Source organism: Rhinolophus hipposideros (assembly GCF_964194185.1).
Source record: "Rhinolophus hipposideros genome assembly, chromosome: 19".
NCBI lineage: Eukaryota > Metazoa > Chordata > Mammalia > Chiroptera > Rhinolophidae > Rhinolophus > Rhinolophus hipposideros.
This window is the reverse complement of record NC_138065.1, coordinates 49,419,819-49,445,047: the sequence shown is the minus strand read 5'-3', so window position 1 is coordinate 49,445,047 and position 25,229 is coordinate 49,419,819. Positions and strand designations below refer to the sequence as shown.

The following is a 25,229-nucleotide window of genomic DNA, read 5'->3' as shown; positions in this document are numbered from 1 at the left end:
CCAAATTTGTAATGCTTCTGAATTTTAAATAAACAGTGCCATATGTGTATATATATTACACACACCATATGTATGTATACATGCGCATACTATAAATGTATGCACAGTTATCATTTGTTTCTCATAACATTTTTATGATTCACAGTTTTTCACTACACATTAACATTTTTTTCTGATTATATAATCTGAAAATTATAGAAAGGCATACATAAAATTTTTTTTTAAATTCTGATGGTTGTAAGATAACTATTGTTAACATGTTTAGCATTAACATTTTAGAGTACATTTTTGAGTCTTTTTTTCTATGAATATGCATATATACTGTGTGTTTATAGCATTAGTATGGCACAAGCATGTGATGGCGTATTTCCCTGGTCGTTAAATATTACTCTGAATTTAATGGCTTCGAAATATTACATAATCTGGATGTTTCATAATGCATTTATCTATATCTTTATCAACGGGCAAGTTTGGATATTATGAATATTGTATATGCACATTTCTGGAAAACATCAAGGTTAAGCTGATGCATGGTTTACTTGTGATACACACCGCCAACCTGGTGTGAACCAATTCACACACCTATCCACCGCACACAAGCGTCCTCGCTTCCGTGAGGCATCACCAACCCGTAATCGCGGTCTAGTCAAGACGTCCTGGGGAGGTTTGCAGGCTCAATCTTTGCCTGGAGCGAGAACTCTGGGTGCAGGAACTCCCTCCGTCCAGCAGGTGGCGACGTCGCCTTCCGCCGGGGTCGCTCCGCCACGAAGGCGTCACGTGCTCCGGCCGTCTCTGCGCCGGAGGGCGGTGTTGCGGAGAGCGCTGTACGTAGGCCGCGGCATGACGTAAGACGTCGGGGCTGGCTAGCCGCCATCTTGCTTCTTGTTCTCGCTCGCTCTCTCCCGGTCGGGAAGCAGCGAAAGTGCTTTGGCGGTTTGTCCATCGGCGGCGGCGGCGGCGGCTCTGCGAGTCCGGGGGTCCTTCGGGCACCGCCACCCCAGCCTGCTGTCCCCTTCCTCGGATCCGGCCTCGGCGGAAGCCCTCCAAGTGCGCACACACGCTCAGCCCGACACCCTGGCCGGTAAGGGGGCAGCGAGGGCGGAGGAGCCGCGATCAAAGCGGGCCCGTCGTGGCGGGCGGGCGTGGGAGCGCACCCGGGACGGGCGGCCGCGCGGGGAGGGCCCGGCGCCGCCTTCCGTCGCGCGGTGCCCCCACCCGCGTCGGGGGAAGTGTGGGCCCCGGCGCGCGGCGCGGGAAACGGCGCTCAGACCCGCCCCACGCGGTCCGCGGCGGGAGTTCCGGGGCCGGCGGGGTCTCGCGGCCCGGACGCCGGCGCGGGCCCTGCGCGCCCGCGGGGGACGCGACGGGGGTTTCCGTCCCGCGGGGCGGGCGGGCTGGCGCCGGCGGGGGCGGTGCGTCCCCCACGCAGCCCGCGCTCCCCCGGGGCCTTCCCCGCCGCCGTCGGCTCCGCGCGCCGGGACCGCGGGTGTGCGGCGGGCCGTGTGGGCCCCCCGGGGGAGACCCGCCTCGGGGGAGGCCCCGTGCGGAGTCGGGACCCGGCCGCTTCCGCCTCGCGCCCCCGGGCCTGTGCGGCCGCCACCCCGCGTGCTCGGCCCCGGCCCCGCGTGCTCGGCCCCGCGCTGCGGCTCCCTGCGGGCGGGCCGCGCGGGCCCCGGGTGAGGGCCGTCGGGGCGCAGCGCTTCCTCCTGCGCCCGAGACGGGCGCGTCTCAGTCCTTAAGCAGATGCGCGTTGGCGTGGGCGCCACGTGAGACTGTGTGCGCGCGCGTGCGTGTGCGCGAGTGTGTGTGTGCGCGTGTGCGTGTGTGCGAGAGTGTGTGTGTGTGCGAGTGTGTGTGCGCGCGTGTATGTGCGAGTGCGTGTGTGTGCGCGTGTGGGTGTGTGCGCGCGCGCGCGTGTGTGTGCCCGTGTGTGTGTGTGCCCGTGTGTGCCCGTGTGTGTGCGCGCGCGTGCGAGTGTGTGTGTGCGCGCGCGTGCGAGTGTGTGTGCGAGGGTGTGTGTGCGCGCGCGCGTGTGTGTGCCCGTGTGTGTGTGCGTGTGTGTGTGTGCCCGTGTGTGTGCGCGTGTGCGTGTGTGTGTGTGCCCGTGTGTGCGCGCGCGTGTGCGCGTGTGTGCGCGCGGCTGCCGACAGGCCTGGCGGTGCTGGCCCCAGAGCCGCCCGGGCTTCCGCCTGCCGAGCCGCAGCCGGGGCTCAGCACCCTTCCCCGCCGGGACCGGCTCCCCCGAGGCGGCTGCCGCGCACCTGCCGGTCGCACGCCCGGCCCGACTCGGGCTCTCCGGGAGGCGCCGCGTCGCCTGCTCCCGCGGATGCCGGTCGACAGGGGCATGCCGCACGCCCAGCACACCTCCCCCGCGTTTGTGCAGAGTAGATGTCACCCCTTGGTGGGGGCTGCTCTGACTGGAGCCATTTTTAGGTGTGTGTCACACATGCATTGCAGCAGCTTTTCTGGCCCACCTCAAGTGCGCTGATCACCGAACAAAAAACGCGGCATAGGTTGAGTTCTAGCTTCAGCAGAGAGCCAAACAGTAACTCTCTCCTTTTCTCTAGTGGGATTTTCAGAACATAGGCTTTTCACTTGTATTTTTACATTTTGGTCTGGTGAGCTTACTACGTGGCCGTTCTCCCTCCACCATGTGTTGGCCTTGTTTTCTACGTACTGAGCACAGCAATAAGCCCTTCACACACGTTACCTTTTTACGTCTTAACAGCAAGTCTTTGAGGAAGGTGCTATTATTGTCATCCCCATTTTACAGATGAGGAAATGAAACCTGAGAGATGAAAGCAGTTGGACTAAGGTCACACAGCAAGTTGTTGGTGGTGGTGTATAGATTCAAACCCGGGCTGTCTCAATCCGAAAGGGATGCTCTGAACTGTCAAACTACCTCTGTGTTCTTTGTAATTTTTGGACCTATGGAAACTAAATAAGATAGGGCATTATTAACCTAGTTTCTCCCCTTTCAGTATAGAAACATTGTTGCATATGAAGGTTAAAGTGTTGCAGAGGTGTAAAAAGATGGCTTGTAGCTACTTTGGGGCTTGGGTAGAAGCTAATTTTTGTACCCTTTTCTATTTAAAGGCTGGTGTTATGAATAAAACTCTTTACTGTATGGCAGATAGAATTTTTGAATTTTGAGATCTGGCCTATATTATTGATAACAATATTTCCTCATCTGCAAAATGGAGATGATGATATTACTAATCAAACCTCCCTGGAAGGTTTGCTGTAAGAGTAACAAAAATAACGTATGTAGAGGGCTTATTACTGTGCTCAGTACATGTAATAAATGTCAACTCGTGGAGGGAGGATGGCAGAATACTGGTAGAAGAAAATACTGTCTTGCAAGCAATAAGCAATCTATATTCTTTTGAAATTTAAGAAATAGTTTTTATGTTCTCTTTTTTTAAAAAGACCTTTCTCACACTTCCATACTGGATTTTGTTTCTTAAAGATTTCTTCTACATGCTGTACACTCAGTAACCCTAGGTTCAGTGTATTACACATAGCTGAAATACAGAAGTTCTGGCTCATTCCAGCCTGCCTCCCCCCTATTCCTACTCCATCCCACCATCCTTACTGGTAAAACATCTTTAAAGATCATTCCATTATGTCCCCCTCTCTCTCCAAGTGGTTTCCTCCCACCCCCCGAAGCTGTTTCAGTTTGTAAGTCAGTTGAGTAACTTGTGTTTCAGATGCTGTTTATACCATGTTTATGTAAGACAAGGATTGATCATTGATGAAATGTGACACAGATTGGTACAAACCCTGTTCTCCAGTGAAGGAGATCCAAAAGCTGTGTCTGACTGAGTTATGACTAATGTCCTTCCAGTAAATCGAGACTTGTCATCTTACACATAGGGTAACACAATGACAGCTTATCTCAGTCTATGTTTACTGTTGCTTAGAAATCTTGAGAATTAGTTTTCTGAGTCACAACATTTTAAATTTCTCAGTGCCACCGATGCATCATCAATCAGGATGTCTTTGGTGTAAAAGTGTTCTCTAGAGAGGGTAACTTTAGTAAATGTTTTATTGTATGTTTTTTACCAACCTCCAGAAAGGTTAAATACATGCTGATCTTTTTGTGAGTCATATTTCTAGTCGTTATTTTGCTCTAGACTAACAAAATGCCAGTCATATTTTTGGGCCTGTGTGTGCACGTATTTGCCGGCAAATCAGATCAAACAGGGCTATTCCTGAGTTTCAACACTTGTCTCGCTGGCAGACAAAAATTTTGATATGGTTCGTACCTACCTGCAGTCTGAACACTAGGCATGTGCTAACCACATAGCGAGAACATTTCTTACTGTCGGCAATGTAATGCACTCGCCCCTCTGCCATGCTGCTGGGTGCTCTGCATTAGGGGAATGGGGGGTGTAATCAGCGTTTGTGGGGCGCGTCTAGTATTAAAAACAAACACTTGTTTACAGAGCATACGATCTAATTTTGTACCTGTTAGTATTCCGATATTAGTCTCTTTTTCTTTACTAGACTATTTCTGTGTCCCCATCACCTGGTATGGTTGGCATATACCTAGAGTTTATTCTAGATTGTTGAATGGATGAGATTAGGAAACACAGGAGAATAAATAGACCTACAGCTAAGGTTTAACTGACGGATATGTTAGGGGAGTAGAGAAATCCCCTGTCATTTTCCCCCTTTATTCACCCATTTGAAGTGTCAGAGCTTTCAAATAGTTTGTGTTTATGTATTTTGCATCCTGAGATTTATTTGCATCAGATCTTCCTTTGTAATTTTTAGATTTGCTCAACAAATATTAAAAATTCTTTTAATTTTGTAAGGCCAAGTGAATCAGAGGAGTATGGCTTTTGGGTCCCACTGCCAAGATGTTCAGTCTTAAGGAATAGTAATGTTACTGTGTGATTTAAAAAAAAAAAATCATACCAGAAGATAAAAATAAAGATATGCCAACAGTAAGGGAAATTTGGGGTAGAAAATCCATATCTGGAAGATTGCCTATAGCACATATTGAGTTCCCAGTTGATGACAAGTGAAGGAGTAATGGCCAGGAGAGATCAAGAATAATCGTAATTATTACTGTTCGTCGAGCATTTACTATGCCAGGCGCTGAGCTAAGAACATTTTGTAGATTACCTCTTTCAATCCATGCAATCATCCTAGGAGGTGGGGAGATATATTTATCCCCACTGTACAACTAGAAAACTGGGATTTAAAGATATTTAAGTAATTTGTTCAAAATTACTTAGCTAGTAAGTAGGATTCAAATCATTAACGCGGAGCCTGAGTGTTTAACTTCTATACCTTATGGATTTCCCAGGGGCCAGTATTTCCCAAACAAGTCATTCATGACTTTTGCTGGATTTTCAAACCATCTGCCTGTCAATATCTTTTTAACTGTCTTATAATTAAGTGAATTTAAAAGAAAGATGTACATGATTATTTGGTTTTGCAGTTTTTCCTCAACCTGTTTTAAAATAAACATAATTTTAAATATTCCTTTATGGACCACTTAAAATCATCTAATATACCATCAGCAGTGTTTTGTATTCTATCCTTTGAGATATAACTGCTAAGATTAGTGAAAGCTGGATAGGATCAGGCAGTAGCTGGAATTAATGAAGGGCAGAAGTGATGAAAGCAGAGAATGGAATAGATTCATCAAAACAGGAAATGGCAGTATTACAGGAATAGAGATATAAATTAGAGCCTTAACTGCATAATGGGGACAAACATTTCCATGATGAACTGCAAAGTGGAGTGGGTATTTACACAGAAATGTAACAGGTTGTTGAAAACAATTGATGGCAAGAGAAGAAGAACGAGGATGAGTAAGTGAAGAAGGAAGTCACTATAGAAATCAAGGTGGAAGAAAATGATCTTAAAAATGGGGTTAGAGCCAAACGTAGCAGAGTTCAGAATCCTACTTATATGAGAAGTGGCCTTTGAATTTGGCGGAGAGATCCTTGGTGACCCCAAAAGAATTTAGGTCAAGTCATGAGGGTGCAAGTTTAAGCAGGAGGACTGAGTAGTGAGACCTCTTGATTTCGAGGTGTGTTGAGTACTCAGCGAGCTCTGGGCTGGGAATTTAAAAACCTTGGTTTAGTCCTTTTGTTACTTTGTGCCAGCTGTTCGTTCACTTTGGGGACAAGTGGCTTGGCTTCTTCAAGTTTTAAGTATGTTCATCCATGAACTAAGGATACCTGTTTCCCCTGTCAGAGCATGTTGCAGAAATCACATTAAATGTGTTTCCATGCATCTTTTGAATTTAATATTTTTTGATATCACGTGCATCTTGAACATATTTAAAACAGAATAGAGAACCATGAAAAACAATAACATTAAAAGCCAAGAGAGAATAGATTCCCTATGAAGTTGGAAGATTCCTGCCCCTCCCCCCCAAATAAATGTCGAGTCTGCAAGATAAGAGATGGGTGCATATGTGATTGGAGAGTGGGTGTCTAGTGAAGTTCATAGTTGCCCTTTCTTCTGTCCTCTTTCCTAATGAATCATCTGAAAGTGCAGGGCTGCTGTGTGTGGCTTTGCACTTTTTGCACTGCACAGAGGTACCAGCAGAAGGAAGCAGCAAAGACTGAGGTCCAGTGTGTGCTCTGCCTTCAGAGTCCTGTGCCCTGGCCAGGCCCCCCGGGGGAAATTGGGCCTCCACTTCTCCTCTCTCCCGAGGCATCAGCACCTGTGTCTTCCCAGCAGGGTATGTTCTTGCCCAAAAGCCCTGTGGAGGCCACTGGATTCTTTGAAAGGCTCCTTAAGGAGACGTATTAAGGATATACATTTAGAAATACATCAGAAACATTGGGGAGATTGGAGAAATGGTCACTAAGGAACAACAAGCTTAGGACTTTTTCCTAAGGTTGGCTAAATAGTTGGGCAAGTACAGCATTCCAGTTTATCCAGTGCTATTTTAAAGATGGGTATTGTAGATTATTAAATATTTCTAGTAACTGGGAAACTATTAAATGTCATATATTGTCAGATTTTAAAGAGCAGAGGGAAATTTAATCTTCAAAAAACCACTATAATTTTTCAGTTCCAATTAAAATTCAGGTTGTTGGCAATATGGCTAGAGTAGCTTGACCTGTATTTTAAGTAACTGTTTTTAATGTTAGGTTTAAATTTTGTAGCTCTTAATTGAAGAAGCACAATAGGGGAGGTATAGAATTTCTTCTGAAAGTTAGGAAAATGAAACAGATAATTGAATTTTACTTTAAAAACAGGATAAAAGGTGAGTGAAATGAGGCTTTTGTCAGAAGTGGAGGTTGGTTATATTGCTGTGTGAGTTTTAAAATTTAATATGAAAAATGGATTTTTTTGCTGTACGGATCTTTGAGTTTTAATATGTATAGATTTGTGTAGTCCAGGCCACAATTGGGATACAAAATGTAGAAAGATGAATTATTTCCCAGTTGTGGAACAAGAATGTCTGCCATTTTGCAGGCTGAGAAAGTCCCTCTCTTGCTGAAGAAAAAACTTGAATAAGGATTAAAGAGCCAAAAATAGCCAACATGTGTTGATTACCTGATTTCCTGATTATATACTTACATTATGACATTTGGAAGCATGAAGAGTGAAAGTGGAAAGTAGAAGAAAGAAAGAGATGGGTAGGTTTGCATGTCTCATGACAGGCATTTAAATGGAAGAGGAATACAGCCAGTGCTGGGGGTGGGGGGGAGGGGGGAATGTGATGCTAACCAATTCTCGGCATTTATAAATTGAAACTTAAAATTCCAACCTTAAAGGTACCCTTCAGTTATATGAAAGGCTTAGAGTAATTCATGATGTCAGCGAGCATCTTGAAGAGAATGCTTCTCTTTTTCTCCCATAACATCCAACATTCTTGCCTTGCGAAAAATAAAGGTAACTAAGAAGATATTTATGCTCTGGTTTTTATTTGTAATGTATAACTTTTCAAAATATTATTATCATGTATTAAGTTCTTAATAAGTGCCAGACACTATTCTAAGAACTTTATACATATGTAGTTAATGAAATGTCACAACAGACTAGAAGATGTAGCCCACAGATGAGGACATAAAAATTCAGAATTATGTTTAATCACTAGGGAAATGCTTATGCCACAGTTATGCTATAAAAACACCTAGTTACTAAGTAGCAGAGCTGGGGTTTAAAGAGCTGGGCTTTAAACTGAATCAGTTTTAAGAAAATTGTGTAATATGATCAATTTTAAAATTCTCTAAGTTGTCAAAAAGTGTGCTCTGGCAATCACCACAAGTAAATGATAGGCACACAGCTTTATTTTGCTAGAACAGTAATTTGTAGTACAGAAGGTTTGATAGCTACATTTCTTTTCCGATTGTTGAGGCTTTCTTCTGCCTCAAACTCAGTTGACATGTTTCAGTTTCTAACAGCCTGAGCCCTCTGCCATTCTGATTAAAACTCCAACAGATTTATTTGTATTACACTTTTTTTTTAAGTGGCACTTTTTAATGTTTTTACTGTAGTGCTATTAGTAGAAGCAGTCAACATATGGTGGTATTCTTAGGCTTACTATTATTATAGCAGCAAATGTGATCTAAAAAAATTGATGTCACAAAAAAATTGATGTCAATTATTGAGTGATTGATTAACAATTAAGAGATGGATGTGACCATTTCAATCTCTTTACTCAAAAAAAAAGTAAAGAGATTTCAATCTCTTACTCAAAGCAAGAATTATCTTTAAAATATTTCTGACAAAGGCGTGTCTTTTGCTTGAATGCATCTGGTGACGAGACACTATAGTCAACCTTTCACATTCACGTCTTCAGAGCTTCCAAATTTCCAAATTTTTGAACACCATACTAATATTCAAACCTCATCCCTTTCTCTTTACTTCCATCATCTTCCATTCCAAAAGAGTTGGCTTTCTTTTTAGAGTTTTTGTTTTGTTTTTTACAAAGAAGTAACTCTTCACAAAAGTTATTGTATCTCTGAAAAAGAAAACAAACCCTGGGGAAGAGGGTACATACAGCAAGAGAGGGAGGGAGGTCTAAGTTTATCTCCTAGAAGCCCCCTTTTCTCATGTACCTCATGGCACTGGATGCGAATTTAGAGCCTCAGTAAAATTACAAATCGCTTCATTCATATCCCTTTGTGGAATGTAGCAAATTGTGAAAATAGAATGATGCGAGTTTTAAGGTAACTTGTTTGCTCCTATGGATAAACTCAACAGTTGGAAAGGTTTTCTTTTGTATCCAGTTTAGTTTGTTTTTTAATATTTGTTTTAGTGAAGCCCGGACTTGAGCACAGTACTTTAAGCTGTGTGCAAAACACAAGATTCAGTGGAACTTTTCCAATTCCAGACCTGTGCATTAGATTGCTACTAAAGTAGCAATTTTTACAAGGCAGTGCTGTCACAATACTAGCTGTCACTGGCTCTCCTGTTTCATATGAACAGGCTGGGTCTGTGTTCTTTATTTATGAAATTTAGTGTTTGAACTCTGACTAGAGCTCTTTATTCTCTTTCCCAATGTAATTCTCCCGCGCATGCTAAGACCTTTTTATTCCTCAAGTCATCGAACGCATTGTCCTCTTTCAGCTGTGCATGTCGTGTGTGTTACCTACTTTCCAGGTCTTTATCCAAGGTTTTGACAAAAACACTGTGAAAAGTACGAGATCCAATATATTGGTTACTCAGGCCACGTTACTTCGTAATGACCATATTCTTTACGCATAAAATAATTTCAACCTCAGGTATTTTATAATTCCCATTTGTGTTGTTTATTTAAGAAAGAGTGTGTGAAGACTAGTACTTTGATTAATTAATGTGTCTAAAATCAAGTTAGGGTAGTTAATGTAAAAGTACACTTTTTAGAAAGTTTATGTTTTATGAACATTGACTGAGTGGCCTGGAATTCGTAGGAGTGTGGTAAATACCTTGCCTTTTTTATTTTAAATGGAAGATTTAGTTAAAATTTGAGTGATAAGCAAAGTGCTGTTTTCTGGAGTTAATACATCCGTCCTCCCTGTTTGTCAGCTCTGGCTACCAGGAGAAGGTATCGTCGACTAGATGAGTTAGACAACAGAAATGTGTTTCTCAGACCACTTCTGGAGGCTGGAAGCCCGTAGTTAGGCTCTGGCTTGCTCGAGGTTGCCGTCCAGCTGTGTCCACATCGCAGAGGGAGAAGTTGGGTGTCTCTTGCTCTGAAGAAGAGCGCTTATCCCTCACGGGGAGGCCCTACCCTCATCGTGTCACCGAAACCTAGTTATCTCCCAAAGGCCTTATCTTCAAATGCCATCTATCGCATTGGGAGTTAGAGCTTCAATGTCGGAATTTGGGGGGTACACAATTTAGTAAGTAGCACCTCCTTTTTTTACAATCTGTAGTGCATTGATTCTTATTCTTTTTAATTATTATACTTCAAAATGGCATTTCTGTAACAGATGAAATGCTTTTGTCAAGAGATAGGACTTTTGTTGCTATAAGTTTTTATCTGTGATATTTTATTGTAACACAATAAGTTTTGGAAATAAAAACTTGAATCTTGTAGAGACCTTTAACTTCAAATGACATGTTCCTTACTAGTCTGTATTTTAAAGTTTGATGTTTATCTCTTCTAGAATGACAAGTGAATTCTGATTTTCGTGTTGTTTTCGTTTGGGGCGCTGGCTTTGGCGTCCAGCCTGGCTTCGATCTTGGCCCCATCACTTATAGCCATATGAGCTGGGGGCTAGTTATTTTACCTTTCTAAGGTGGTTCCTTCATTGGTAGGTTACGGTGACTGGGGCTTTGGACTCTTACTCCCAATCCAATATACTTACATTATGCTGCATCTCTAGAGCTCACATTAAAAAAAAAAAATGGCTTCAGGAGGCCTTGCTAAGTTAGAATGTATAGAACTTTGATTCCTCTTGTTAGAAGTGTTAGAAGTGGGAGAAATAAATACCAAAGGTCACTCAAGGTTTTAAATGTAGAGGTCAGGTTCTGTGAACTTGGGGAAAGGAACATATTTGGGAGAGCAAATGAACTTTTTTTGTGTGAATTTTTTATTTTGGAATACTTTTAATCATACAGAAAAGTTGTAAAAATAGGACAAAGAATTCCCATATTCCTTCATCTATAGTCCCTGATTGTTAATAGTTACCATGTTTGTTTTATTCCCTGTGTGTACATGTACGTGGTTATGTGTGCTTACCTTTTAATGTTGGCTAAACTGTGTCATCACGTGAAACCTTAAATTCACATCACAAGCTCCTGTAGCTCCAGTTTTCTCACTCAGATAGTATATTTTTCTCCTGTTGTACTTGTTATATGAATAAAGCAATCCGCGCTAAGCTTGACTCAATAAACATTCAGTGGCAACTATTAGAATCTGCCTTTATTCAACCTTATTGAAATTGCCCGTCCCTTCTGCTCTCCTCCTCATTTTATTCCATCTTCTCTTCACTCTGCCTCAGACTTGTAGGAAATGTTACTCTAACCAGTCTCCGGGCAGTGTGCTCATCTCCTAGCTTTTCTTTACCACCTGTCTGCACAACTCAATTCCCTGTTCATTCCAGCTGCTGCGTGCTTCCCATCACTCCCCTCCCCACACCTGGCCATGGGCTAGACATTGAGGAGAGTCTTCCAACTGCACAGACTGGGGAACACTGTATCCCTGGCCCCCAGCTTCCACTGGGGTGTCAGTGCTGCTTGTCAATGCCTCCTTTTCCTAGTGAGCAGTCTTCCCTCCCAGTTCTTTGCAAACCTTTTCCAGTCTCAGATTTCCAAACTGTTACCTCCAGTCAGTGTGTGGGGACAGCGTGTGTCTTTTTCATTTGTTCCTAGCAGCACCTGACAATATAGGAGGCACTGAGTAATGTTTGCTTGAGTGAATGGGGGAATGAAACATTTTGAGTTTGTAGTTCTGTCAGAAATTTTGGTCTGTAGACAGTTAGAAACATATGTTTGAAGATTGTAGCTTGAAGGAAAGTTTGGGGGATTCTCCTTACTGAAGCAGTGAACAGTAGTTGAGATGGCCAGAGGAGAGCACCTAGAGAAGAGGGAGCTGGCAGGAGAGATGGCAAAGCATATTAACATTTACGTAGAGGGAAAGCAAGAAAAATGAGACTGACAGCTGTCACTCACAGACACCAGAGGCTGGTTTACAAAGAAGCTCTTTACTTTTTTATATTCATATGTGATAGCTGACTATTATTAATTACTTAGTACACATCTGTGGAGTGTGTACAGTCAGCTCATCTGGAAACGCTTACAGTTTCTTTTTCATGTTAACTTTTCAAATCAGTGGGACATTGTTTGTACTGTGTTTTCCAGAGGAGCTAAATTCTCACCAGAAGAATAATGAGGAAAAAGAGGTAAACACAGCCTGGATATTTAGAAGCCCATTGAGGCCAGAAATACAATTGTCATTTAGTTGCATTTAGCAAATTGGCTATTTGTGAAAGTACTGTTTTTTTTTTTCAAATATGCTAGATTTTTAATATCACTTAAAATATTTTCAGTATTGAATACTTTTAAAATCCTTTTGTGATACTAGCTTTAGACTTAAAATTTTTAACACCGAATGAATTTTAGAGAGCATAGCTTAATGAACAATGTTTGCTTTAAAAACATGGGCTTTTTTCATTTTTCCTTTCATCTTAGCTTTCTTTTCTTTCTTTTTTTTTTTTTTGGCCAAAAATACCTGTTTATAAGGTATTTGTTCAAAATATGGCAAGTACAGATGCCCATGCTTTGGTACATTTAATCTCAATGAAAAATGCTGGTTTTTAACCAGTATTACTTTTCCTTCCCTTAAAGAAAAGGGGTTGTGTTAGTCAAAAGACTTTGGTTTTGCTGACTGACCCTCAGCTCTTAATGATTTAGATCTTTAGGTACATAGTAAGCAGGACAGTAATATAACACGTATTCCCAATAGCGTGCAAATGAAAGCTTTTCAAAATTAACAATGATACAAGTAGAGGATGTAGTTCCTTTGGTCTTCTGTAGGTGTGCGGGTGGGAGTTTTGAAATCAGAAGCTGGCAAGTTGAAAAGAAATGCTATAGAGCTTATTGTTTCAAGGGTTTTTGAATTACTAATTATGTAAATTATACCATTTTGTTACTTATGTGTGGGTCTGCTGAATGCAGCCAAGCATTTACTCAGCAGTTGAGATTTTCGATTAGTTTTTTCCTCTAGTGGCTCTTCATGGCATTTAGAATTAACTCAAGCAATATTCCTTATCCTAGACTACTAGGCCCTGCAAGACGTCTGCCTGCACTGACTTCCTCTCTAGAGGCTTCTCTCCCTCAGGCATGACCTTTACCCTTGAACCTTCTTCTCCCAGATCAACATTGGTTTGTTTTGTCAGGGGTTCTCAACTGTGGCTTTACTGTAGAGACATTTGGAGGGAGCTTTTCAAAGAAGACTGTTGCCAGCCCCGGAAATTCTGATTTAATTGGTCTGGCCTGGGGTCTGGACTGTAGCATCTTCTCAAGGCTTCCTGGGTAATTCTGTGCAGCCTGGGTTGAGAACCACTGATGATTTTCTTAGCTTGTGTCACTTCCAGGGAGGTATTCCAGGTTTTCACAGTCCTACCCAAAGGCTCTTTCCCCTCTTTGCTATCTGTCCTTTTACCTAGCTGAGGGTTTTTTGTTTGTTATTATTATGCCTATATGTTTGTTTACTTGTTTATTGTTTGTTAAGTGTTCCTTGAAGGCAGTCATCATCTGTCTTTTCATCCTAACATCTAAAGCAACTGTGTGGCAGTTTATTAGTTCTCAGCACATCTGCACAAATGTTGAATGAAGATTGTCACTGCGGCAGTGGGGAGGTACTTTCAGAAGGCTTGTTTCTGTGCGGCCTGTGGAGGATTGTTTCACTAAATTGTATTTCGGAGAAGATGCTAATTACTCCAGCGGGCTTTCAGAGGACTTTGTTTTCAGGAAGCTTTAGCAAGAGCAGATTTGAGAGCTGTGTTATCCCTTGGAAACAGTGTTAGAGATGTGGGTTAGGTCCCCATGCCAGGCCTCCAGAGGAAGAGATGCCAGACTCCGAACAACTGTGATGGTGAAGGATTGCTGCCAGTCCCATAGCGAGGCTCCATTTGCCGGCCACTGCCTCCTCCTCTGGTGCCTAGGCTGCTGCCGGCTGGCTGCGCTGTCTGTCCAGGCCACCTGTGGCCCGTGTAGTACATTCTCCGCATTGGAGCCAGAATGCTGGTTTTAAAACAAAACACACACCTCTGCGTAGAATCCAATGGTTTTCCATTGCTTCAAAGATAAAATTTAAAATCCTAATAGGCCTACCTCACCCAACCTTCTCTTTCTGTTTCAACTTTCCCTTTCTTACTGTGTTTCCTCAAAAATAAGACCTACCCCCAAAATAAGCCCCAGTTAAGAGTGTCAGCCAGATGGACGCATTTAGTACATTATGACGATGTTCCAGAAGAAGATGACATGACTGTATTTGAATAAGTGTAGATTGTTGTACATGAAAAAATAAGACATCCCCTGAAAATATGCCCTAATATGTCTTTTGGAGCAAAAATTGATATAAGAGCTGGTCTTATTTTCGGGGAAATACTGTAGTACTAGCTTTTATGGTTTTGAACAGGATTCGCGTATCAGGGCCTTAGGGCCTTTGCATTGCTTTTTCTTCAGCCTTGAAGCTGGCTCCTTCCCCTTTAGATCCTATCAGAAGCCTTTCCCTCAGAGGCCCCACCCTCCTCCTCCAGGGGGGGCAGGAAAACTGGAGCTAACTAACCACGGGGCCTGTGATTTAATCCTTGGTGCCACAAAACGCCCAGAACTAAGTGCTTGGGAGGGCTACCTCGAGTGGCGGGCCACCAACTCCTGGGGGACAGAGGCTCATGTGCTCGGGACCCTTCTGGACCTGCTCTTGTGAATCTCTTCATCTGGCTGTTCATTTGTATCCTTTCATATCTTTGTAATAATCTGGTAATCTAGTAAGTAAATTGTTTCCCTGAGGTCTTTGAAAAGCTCTAGGAACTTCATCAAACTTCTTGTTTATAGCCAGCCGGTCAGAAGCACAGGTAACTAACTACATGGACTTTCAGGTGGCAGCTGACATGCTGGCGGGGTGGCGGGCAGGCTTGTAGGACTGAGCCCTTACCAACCTGTGAGCTTTGATGCTATCTCCAGGGAGACAGTGTCAGAATTGAGTTAAATTGTAGGACACTCAGCTGGTTGGCCGGAGGATCTAAGAATTGCGTTGGCCGGAGGATCTAAGAATTGCGGGGTGTCGGGGGACCGCCCCTCCCCCACACACATACACCTGGTGACCAGAAATGTCGGAAGTAGTATATTAAGAGTATAGGAAACATACAGGAGTGTGTTTTCTTTATACAGTGAGAGGGAATGAAAGGGAGGCGAACAGATTGGTAAGATACAAAATTGCAGAAATCAGCAGCCCTGGTAAATAATGAAAAACACTGTAATAGTAGAGCTGACAAAGCAGAAAATGTCAGAATAACCAAAGAATCAACAAATAGTGTTTTTGTTCCAGGAATTGTAGATAAGAAAGCAGCTTAAGATTCTTGTGGCTACAAAGTTAACCAATAGACAAAACTAAAAATGTAGAAGAGAATCAGTTGAAAATGAAAAACACACCTATCTTGAATAAAGGAGGAACTCAAAATGAAACTTGCAAAACTAGCACAGAAAACACCTCCTATCAAAAACATGTAGTATACAATCACATGGTTCAGGGGAATGCTCTTAATTACTTTCATGACCAGACAAAACAGTACATTTAAAAAGTTACCAGAAACAAAAAACAAAACAGTAGAGAAAAATCAAAATAAAAACAATAAAAATTGATAAATCCAAGAGCTAGCTATTTTGGAAAATACATATTAACTGAATCCCTCTAATTTTAAGTTAAAACTAAGAATGAAAAGAAATGGTATAAAAGACATATGAAGAGAAGGCTTGAAGTAAGGGTTTTCTAGGAAAATTTGGCTCAAAACAGAAAAAAAACAAAGTTACTCAAAAGCTGGCCACCCCCAAAAAGTGGCCCAGGCAGTTTCACAGGGGAATACCGGTGTCATTTAACAGACGTTTCTCATGCTATTTACAATGAACTAAAGGCAGGGATTGGCAGCTAAAATCTGGCCTGTTGTACATGGCCTGGGATCTAAGAATGTTGTAGAATACAGAAGTATAACTTAAACCAAGTCTAAGAATCTGTCCTGAAGAAATACAAATTTAAATACACATACAAGGCTGCTAACTGCAACATGGTATGTAATGACATTTGTAACCGTTGTTACCGTTGTTAGTTAGGTGATCCATCCTTTAAAATAAACTTATTAAACACCTACTATGTGTACTTTTTTTGTGGACTGGAGATACAAGAGAAAAATCTCTCCTGGGCCTCACTTTCTAGTATAGTGATTCCGATAATAGGTAAGTACATCACTTCAGATGGTGACAAATGCTATAGATAAAGCCAAACAGGGCAATATAAGAAAGGAAGAGGCCCTTGTAAATATACCGCAGTTGTGGTTGTCCAGTTCCTTGTTGGTGGACAGTTGGGTGGTTTTCAGTTTTTGCCTATTACAAATAAATCCACCATGAACCAGTACAAATCTTCATATGGACAGGTTATTACTTCTCGTGTGTAAATAACAGGAGTGGAATGGGGCCAGGGGCGGGAGGGTGCAGGTCTCATGGTTGGTGGATTTTTCCCTTGTACGAAACTGCCGGACTGTTTTCCCACGTGACGTTCCGGTGAGCAGGCTCTGGGCATTCCAGGGCCTCCAGCGCCTCGTCAGCGCTTGGTGTCATTGTTCCGCAACCGTAGCCCCTGAAGTAGATGTGAGGCAGTGTCGTCCTCGTTTAGATGTGCACGTCCCAAATACTAATGCTGAAATGCTGAACATCTTTTCATGTGTTCATTTACCATTTGTATGTCTCTGGTGAAGTATCCAGTCCTGTGTGCCTTTTATTTTTAATTGGGTTGTTTTTTTTCTTATTATTGAGTCCTGAACATTTTATATATGTTCTGGATAAAAGTCCTTTATCAGATACATCATTTGCAGGTTTTTCTCCCAGTAGCCTATCTTTTCATTCTCAGCAGTGTCTTTCAAAAAGCTAAAGTCCAATACATAAATTTCATCTTTTATGAATTACGCTTTTTGTTTACTAAGAAGTCTTTATTTAACCCAGGGTTGGACTTTTCATAGTTTTAGTTTCACATTTTGCCTATGCTTCTGTTTCAAAAATTAATATATAATTAACATAACATTGTATAAGTTTTAAAGTATACAACATGTTGATTTGATGCATTTCTATATTTGCAGTATGATTACCACTGTAACCTTAGCTGACACCTCCGTCTGGTTACGTAATTCTCTTTTTTGTGGGGAGAACATTTAAGATCTTAGCAACTTTGAAGTATATGGTACAGTACTGTTGACTGTAATCACAATGCCGTGCGTTCGGTCTCCAGAACTTACCTTCTAAATTCAAGTTTGTACCCTTTGCTGTGGCCCATTTAGAGTTGAATTTTGTAGATGGTGTGAAGTGTGGATCAGAGTTCATTTTTTAATATTATATATACACAGTTGCACTAGTGCCATTTGTTGAGAAAACTGTTCCTTATCCACTGAATTGTCTTTGCATTTATTTGTGTATATTTATTTATACTTCTAAACGGTATTCTGTTCTGTTGACCCGTCTATTTTTACACCAACACCACGGTATCTTCATTGCTGCTTTGCGCGTCTTGAAATCAGGTGATGTTGGCCCTCCACCTTTATTCTCCTTTTCAAAGTTATTTTGGTTATTCTGGATCCTGTCCATTTTGTTATGGATTTTAGAATCAACTTGACAAATTCAAATGAGCATCCTCCCCCTCGGTTCCCCAATTTTTTCCTGAGATTTTGTTTGGGGTTGCTTTGAATCTATAAATCTATTTGGCAAGAACTGCCATCTTACTTTTGGGTCTTTTGACCCATGAACACAGCATATGTGTCTCCACGTATCTAGGTCTTTTTTAATGTCTCATAGTTTTCGGTATACAAATCTTACAAACTGTCAGCTATATCCCTAAACATTTTATATTTTAATTGCTATTGTAAGTAGAACTATAATTTCAATTTCTGATCGTTCATTGCTGTTTTCTTGTTGAACATGTAGAATGCAGTTATAATAAAATAACTTCATATTCTGGTCCCAGTAAATCATATTCTTATCCAGTAAATCTGATATCTGGGTAACTGGGCTGGTTTCAGTAGGTTGATTCTTCTCTTTAATGTGGCTCGTATTTTTATGGTTTGTATTTTCCTGCTTCTATGCCTGCATGATAATTTTTAATTGAATGCTACAATGTGGATTTTTACATGAGGGTGGCTGGATATATTTTCATTTTTTATAAATATTCTTTTAAATTTGGACTCAGTTACCTGGAAACAGTTTGATCATTTTGAGTGTTGTTTTCAGATTTGTTAGGCAAGACCAGAGCAATGTTTTCTTTAGAGTACTTTATTTTACCATTACTGAGATAAGGCATTTCTGAATACTCTACCCAATGCCCGGTGAATTATGGAGTTTTTCAAAAGTCTAGCTGGTGAGAGCAGGCACTATTCCCAGCCCTATGGAGCAACAGACACTGTTTCCCTCTAATCATTACAGGTGGTTCTTTCCTAGTTTGGGGGAGCTGACTCAAACAGCAGATTAGTATTCTGCTGAATACTCGGAGCGGGTCCTCTGCAGATCTGGGGCATTTTCTGCATAGAGCTCTCTTCTTCCCAGTATTATATCCGAGCTCCCTTGATCACCCTGAACTCTCAGCCTCATTTTTTTTCCAATTAGGAAGTCTAGCAACTTCCCCTCTCATTGCCACGACCTGGGCATTCTCCCGGCAGGCAGTAAGTTCAGGAAACGGCATGGCTCACTTCATTAGGTTTCCATCTTAGGGAATCGCTGGCCTTCCTTGTTGTGCATCCACAAGTCTTTGAGTCACTTTAGGCATCCAAACAGGAATTACATTTTTAAAAAATGTTTTTAAATAAATTATACAAAGTGAGGCTAAGTCTTGATGGCACTTACTCTGGATTGGTTGGATTCTGTCCTAAAAGTAAGTTTCATTTTTGAACTCGTCACTGGCTTTTCTCTCAAGTGTCTGTTGAATGAAGTTTCCACCTAATAGAAAGTTTCAGCGTGTCTCCTAAGCCTTTTAGAAGCAAGATAACTAAAAAGGTTATAGGCTAAATTAAACTTTGACTTTAAACTAAAAGTGCCCTCGTCTAAATGACAGACCATTATGGTGGAATTGGGCGTTCTGGCTTATTCAGTCTACCGTTTATGGCTACAATTCTTTGTCTTCAGAAATACATATTCTTTTATAGTTCGTTTTGTCTTTTGATTGAATTATCCTTTGATATTTTGTTGTTTGTTTACACCAACCAGTTGTGTTATGATTTACTTTTTTTCTGGTATAATAATAGGTACTATAAAAACCATAAAAACAAGAGAGACTCATAAGCATATGAAAACATGAATTTATTTTCTATTCTAGTTGCCTGAGAAGCTGATTCTTTGTCCTTTGCTCTCACCTGACTACACTCAGTATGTTTGGGAAAAGAGCATGTCCTGAAGGGCATGTTACAGACAGTAGTTTAATAATGAAAAGGAAGCTTTTACTGACTTTTGAACCTTATCAAGAACTACTCAAATATGAATTTTATGATAAACTTGCAGGAAGTTTTACTTTGACCTTATGTGGAACCTGTATTTTGTGGCTTTTGGGGTCAATTGCTTGTTCTTTTTTTGTATTTGGAAATTCCTTATCTGGAGGAAAATTTTTGGTTTTGTTTTGCTTTTAGATAGGAAAATAAAGGTTCATTTTCTGATTCTTTCCAAGCCCTAATGTTTTGTGATGGCTAGAACTGAATTAGATACTCTGTCACCCTGTGGTTGAATTGTGTAGTGTTATATTGTTTCCCTGTGTAAGTTGAGGGCAAGCTGAACCCCCTACCTTGTTATTTTAACTTTTGTTTACTTATGAAATTAAACATTTTAATACATTTACTTGCTGGTATTATTTCTCTAGTGAATTATCTGTTCATAGCATTAATTTTGGGGTTTCTTCAAGCTTTCTTTTTTTCAATTTGTTGAGTTCTTATACAGCATTCACATTTTGACAAATGTTGATATAATGTGTCTGTTGGCTGTCATTTTGATTTTTTTAACTGCCATTTTCCTGTCATGCTGTGCAGAATATTTGGTAGGCTTGCTGCTGAAACCCTTAATATAAAATAGATGCCTGTGTTCTAGGTTGGAAATACAAATAAAGTTGAGACTTTATTTCAACAAAGAAGAAACATAAATAGCAGTGGGATATATTCTTCAAGAGTACGGAGTTCTGGGCTGGAATATAAATTTTGGATGATCAATTGCTAGTTGAAACCATAGGAGTGGATGAGATTTCCTACAGAGAAGAGTTTAGAATGAGAAAGGAAATGAGAACAGGATGGACGGTAGGAGGATGGACTGGCCTTAGGCGGAGTGGGAGGAGAGATACGCTTCCTTGATTGTGATGATTTGAAGATTGCTCTTCTATTAGAATCCCCGAGGAGCTTTGTCAAAGAAAGGATTCATGCACAAGCCCCACCCCAACACCCCAGCTTCTGGTGTGTTTAAAATCCCCTTGTTATTTTTACGTGCAGCAAGGATTGAGAACCACTGATTAAAGTATATCTGCTTAGAATACGTCAGTGGGGCCTAAACTTTTGAACCGCGTTTCCTTGAAAATGAGACCGGGTCTTACATTAAGTTTTGCTCCAAAACACGCATTAGGGCTATGTTCAGGGGATGTCATCCTGAAAAATCATGCCTGGGCTTATTTTCCAGTTAGGTCTTGTTTTGGGGGAAACACGGTTGTTGCAGATTCACCTGGAGGACTTGCTAAAACAGTGCTGGGCCCCACCCATCCTCAGTGTTTGATTCAGTTGGTCTAGGATGGGCCTGAGAATTTGCGTTTCTAACAAGTTTCCAGGTGATGCTGGGAACCGCTGTAGGTAGGGGAGGGGACGCCCTTGGGAACAATGACTGTAGGTACAGGTGGGCTCCTAGGTTTGCCCCTAGCAAGCTTCATGAGTTTCTTTCTTGCTACTGCTTTTCTGTGATGTAGGAACGTGTAAGTCTGTGCGTAGGTGTGGTGTTGAGAGATTTGAGGGTTTTAGGTGTTAAATTGCCATCAAATGAGGGTGAGAGAACAAGTTGACTGTTGTTCTTGATATTTACATCAATTACTTTTTTTCACCTGAAGAAAGCTCTTGAATCTTAATTTTGTCATCTAGTGATTGTCACTGTCCTCTTCTGTCACTGTAGATGAATAATAATCTTCTGTAGCTTTGTCCGTGTTGCTGGTGGATGTCTGTCAGCAAGGATGCAGTGCATTCTGGGAGTCCAGCTCTCCACACCGTGTTGGTTGTTGGCACCCTGGGGTGTAATTAATTATATACATTGTTGCACATACAATAGTAAGCCATCGATGTGTTAGTGTAGTTTGGTTGCAGGGGAGGAGTTTTTTCACATTTTGTCTCCGGGAAAGGTGGTTTATTATCAATGCGTACTTGGAGAGCTAAGGCCTTGTTTACAGTTCCCTGAGGAGGAGGTGGCATGGACTGACGCAGAAGCCTCTCCTCTCTCTCGTTTACCTCTGAACGTCAGTTTCCTCATCTGTCAAATGAGGACACTAACTATATCACAACAGATCGGAAGATTCTTGATCAACTTAATGGAACGACACGATCCCTGAGTGTGGCAGTTGATAGGTGCATAAAACCACATCTCTGTGTGTGATGCTAATCCTGTGGTTGACACACGTAAAACCAGTAGCTAAAACGGTTTCTCTGACGTTAGGGTCTACACAGGCGTTCCTTGACTTGGAATGGTTTTTGTGTGGCACACCTACTCTGCATTGCCTTTACCTCCCCCGCTGCAGTTCTCCATGCTTTTAGCTACTGATGCTTTCTTGGGAGAATGCCCCACCCTCTGCCCTACTCCCACTCTAACCCCTCAAAACAAACAACAAAACCCTGGTTGGTGTGTGTGTGTACACCTCATGAAATTGGGTGAGAGCTCCTTTGTGTGTTGTTATTGATGTGTTATTGAAGAATGCTTCATATCTGCCTTTGTTTTTCAGAATTTCTGTGAACATTTGGATTTACTAGTTTTTCGTAAGCTAATACATTCTAAAACTTTGCTTCTTGTTTTTCTTTCTTATGTGCATCTCAGAGACTGGTTCTAAGGGGTGTGGCAGGCTTGGGACTCGATGAGTTTCCCCCGACATGTCGGAGAAGTCAGGCCAGAGCACAAAAGCGAAGGACGGGAAAAAGTACGCGACACTCAGTTTATTTAATACTTACAAGGGCAAGTCATTAGAAACTCAGAAAACCACGGGTGAGTAAAATCAAGCGGCATTTGTTTGTTATGCTCCTCATGCTTTTGTTACTACAAATGGTCCTGCGCAGCTGTTGCCATTAGAAGCTAGGACAGACCCATGGCGGTGCAGCCCTCTTCACATGGCTTTTCGTGTGCACACACATTTTTCATGGGATGTGGATTAAATATCTCACGATTCTTAAGTTATAAACATGTTGGTTTGTTTTCTTGTTTGTTGTCAATGAGACTGGTAGGCATAGAGCTATATACGTGAGTAGGTACTTATTACTACTTCAGGGTATGGAATACAGAGTCCTGTGCTGTTTTGTTTTGTTCCTGATGCCTCGGACCCAGTGTCTACAGTGAAAAGTGAAAACTGGACCACATTGTGTTTTACTAACAGTGTGCACTATGACTAAAGCCAGCATGTTCTTGCACGTACTAAGTTTGGGGCTTGAAATGGATTCCCTGAAGACATTTCAAAGCCAGCATTGCCGCTGTTTGCTTTTCATAATGTGTAGGGTTTATTGTTAGAATTTTTGAAGCGTCTAGTCAGTGGCTCTGATAGTTTATCTTAATGTAATTTCTACATGGGATTTTGTTGCAGGTGAGTGGCTTAGTTTAAAAATTCTTCCCTTAAAATATTAGGAAATAATAGTTCAAGATTCTATTAATTCCTGTTTCTGTATTTTAAGAGTAAATCGGCTGCTAAAACAGATGTTCTAAGAAAGTTGATGTTATCGATCTTTAGTTGCAGCTCGGCATGGATTACAGAGTCTTGGAAAAGTTGGTATTTCACGGCGTATGCCTCCACCGGCCAACCTCCCGAGTCTCAAAGCAGAAAACAAAGGCAACGATCCGAACGTGAACATCGTACCTAAAGACGGCACGGGCTGGGCATCAAAGCAAGAGCAGCACGAAGAAGAAAAGTAAGTTATGCCCCCCTTCTTTGTAGGGAACTTGTCTGAGCTCCTGCTGTGTGCTGGGTCTTGTACTGTGTGTGCTATGTGTAGTCACCTGATTGCCTTTCCCTGCGAGTGGGCTGCGTGGCAGGTGATAATTGCCAGTCACGACTTTTCTCATATGCTCTGTCAAGTTCCCTCCTCTCCCACACCCACCAAGTCAGGCATCCTCTTTCTAATATGATTGGAAGTTGATTCTCTTAAATAATTCCCATGAAGCTAAGGATTTCTGTCTTCTTGTTTCCCTGAAATGCCTGATGCACCTCGTAGGTGCTGAGGTAATAGTATTTGAGAGAGCGCTGACTTAGGATTAATAGTATCCCTGTTCATCATCATTCAACAAATATTTAACATTCTGTATGTCAAGGCTTATGCTGGGCTCTTAGTTTATTGAATGACCAAGTCAAGTCATGGTCATTTTTAAAAATAAGGCGAGCAATTGGGTACTTGGTGTTTTTTGCCTACATCTGTTATCAAATTTCTGTTCTCCTGTTTGGGGAGCTTTCTGTAGTAAATTTGACTACTGGAGAAAAGCTCCTCAAAGACTGACTACTCTCTGCTTCTTAGTGGTAGAATGATTTTGTAGTGACACGTCACTTAGAGGTCTGAGTGTACCAGAAACATACTGCATTTTTTAAGTCTCAACCTTTTTCGTTTTTAAGCGTTAACTCATTCATTACAAGGATTGAATACAACTGTAGACCCTTTCTGAGCGCCTTTTCATCTTGGGGGTGCTGTTCCATCTGAATCACAGTACTAAATACAGCTGTGAGCGTGTGACTACTGCACACGGAGAGCTGGCATAGCCTCCTCCGGCTAAGGCCTCCGGGCCAGACCATAGGTATGCCTGTACTGTTGCTGCTAATTATACACGCTCCCTGATTCAAAACAGATTTTGGGGAGCTTGAGTGTCTACTTGTTTGCAGAGCTTTCTTCTCCTTGGTTTATTCAAAGGTGAAAATGAGGGGACGAAAATGGCAGCTCTTCATTTAAAGGGATGTTGCCGAGGGAAAGCGTTTGTGGAGGCTGCATATAGGAGTAAACATGTAGCCAGAATAGTTTGTACACACATTCACGTTAAATACAGTATTCGTTTTATTTTGATTAAACATATAATATCTGAAATAATGGATTCATATTTTTTTTAAGAACACCAGAAGCTCCACCAGCACAGCCAAAACCTGGGGTTGCAGCTCCCCCAGAAGTAGCACCTGCTCCCAAATCATGGGCCAGTAACAAGCAAGGTGGGCAAGGAGATGGTAAGTGGACATTAGCTGGGGGAACTGGTCAGACTAGAGAGTTACTGAACAGCCATGCAGGACATAGGGGTGGGTATTGCTTTGGCAAGGACAGAGAGCATTGTCAGAGTATCTGCTCAGGCCCTAAGCCGGGGTCTTTTAAAAATCTCTTGGGCCAGTTAATTAACTCAGTGTCAACAGCTTGTCTGACCCAATGATTGGGGTTAAAAAGGGGGTCTTTACGAAACCCTGTGTCCCACGTTATATCTTTACCCTACGTGGCCAGACATAGTCTTGTACTTTCAACTCTTTGAGACATAAGCACCCAGACACTGCATAGTTGCTAGAAACCATATTCACTTCCAGCTGTGTTCCCACCCTCTCTGTTTCAAGCACGTCACTCATGATTTCCATGGTAGAGAAGAGCAGAGAACAGCCATAAAGTATGACTGCTGTAATACTCTTCTCCTCCCAAGGAACAGTGGACTCCTCAGCAAACATTCTGCCACTTGCAAAACAGGAAACGTCTATAAAACACTGTAGAGAAAACCCATCTAGGCCCTCAAGCTAATAAAATCAGCTCTTAATTTATAGGAGTATAAAACAAAGTTGGCAGGTCAGCACGCAGGCAGGCAGGTGTGTGAATAGTGAGGTGTGACCAGTATCTCAGCAATAAATT

The 25,229-nt window shown here is 41.9% G+C and overlaps 1 protein-coding gene across 19 annotated transcripts in view; it reads left to right on the top strand.

Moving 5' to 3' along the window:
- Nucleotides 1-791: 791 nt before the first annotated feature.
- The window catches only part of PRRC2C (proline rich coiled-coil 2C), a 78,634-nt gene continuing 54,196 nt past the window's right edge, over nucleotides 792-25,229 (top strand). For 14 of the 19 annotated variants that reach the window (XR_013991699.1, XM_081025621.1, XM_081025613.1 and 11 more), the window contains exons 1-4: nucleotides 792-1,081; nucleotides 22,204-22,368; nucleotides 23,102-23,279; nucleotides 24,462-24,571. Coding sequence is in view for 18 of the 19 variants with exons in the window: in XM_081025621.1 (XP_080881747.1) it covers nucleotides 22,257-22,368; nucleotides 23,102-23,279; nucleotides 24,462-24,571 (400 nt within the window). In the remaining variant the exon portion in view is untranslated. The remainder of the gene's footprint in view (nucleotides 1,082-22,203; nucleotides 22,369-23,101; nucleotides 23,280-24,461; nucleotides 24,572-25,229) is intronic. The other 5 variants (XM_081025617.1, XM_081025625.1, XM_081025622.1 and 2 more) reach the window with 3 other exon arrangements.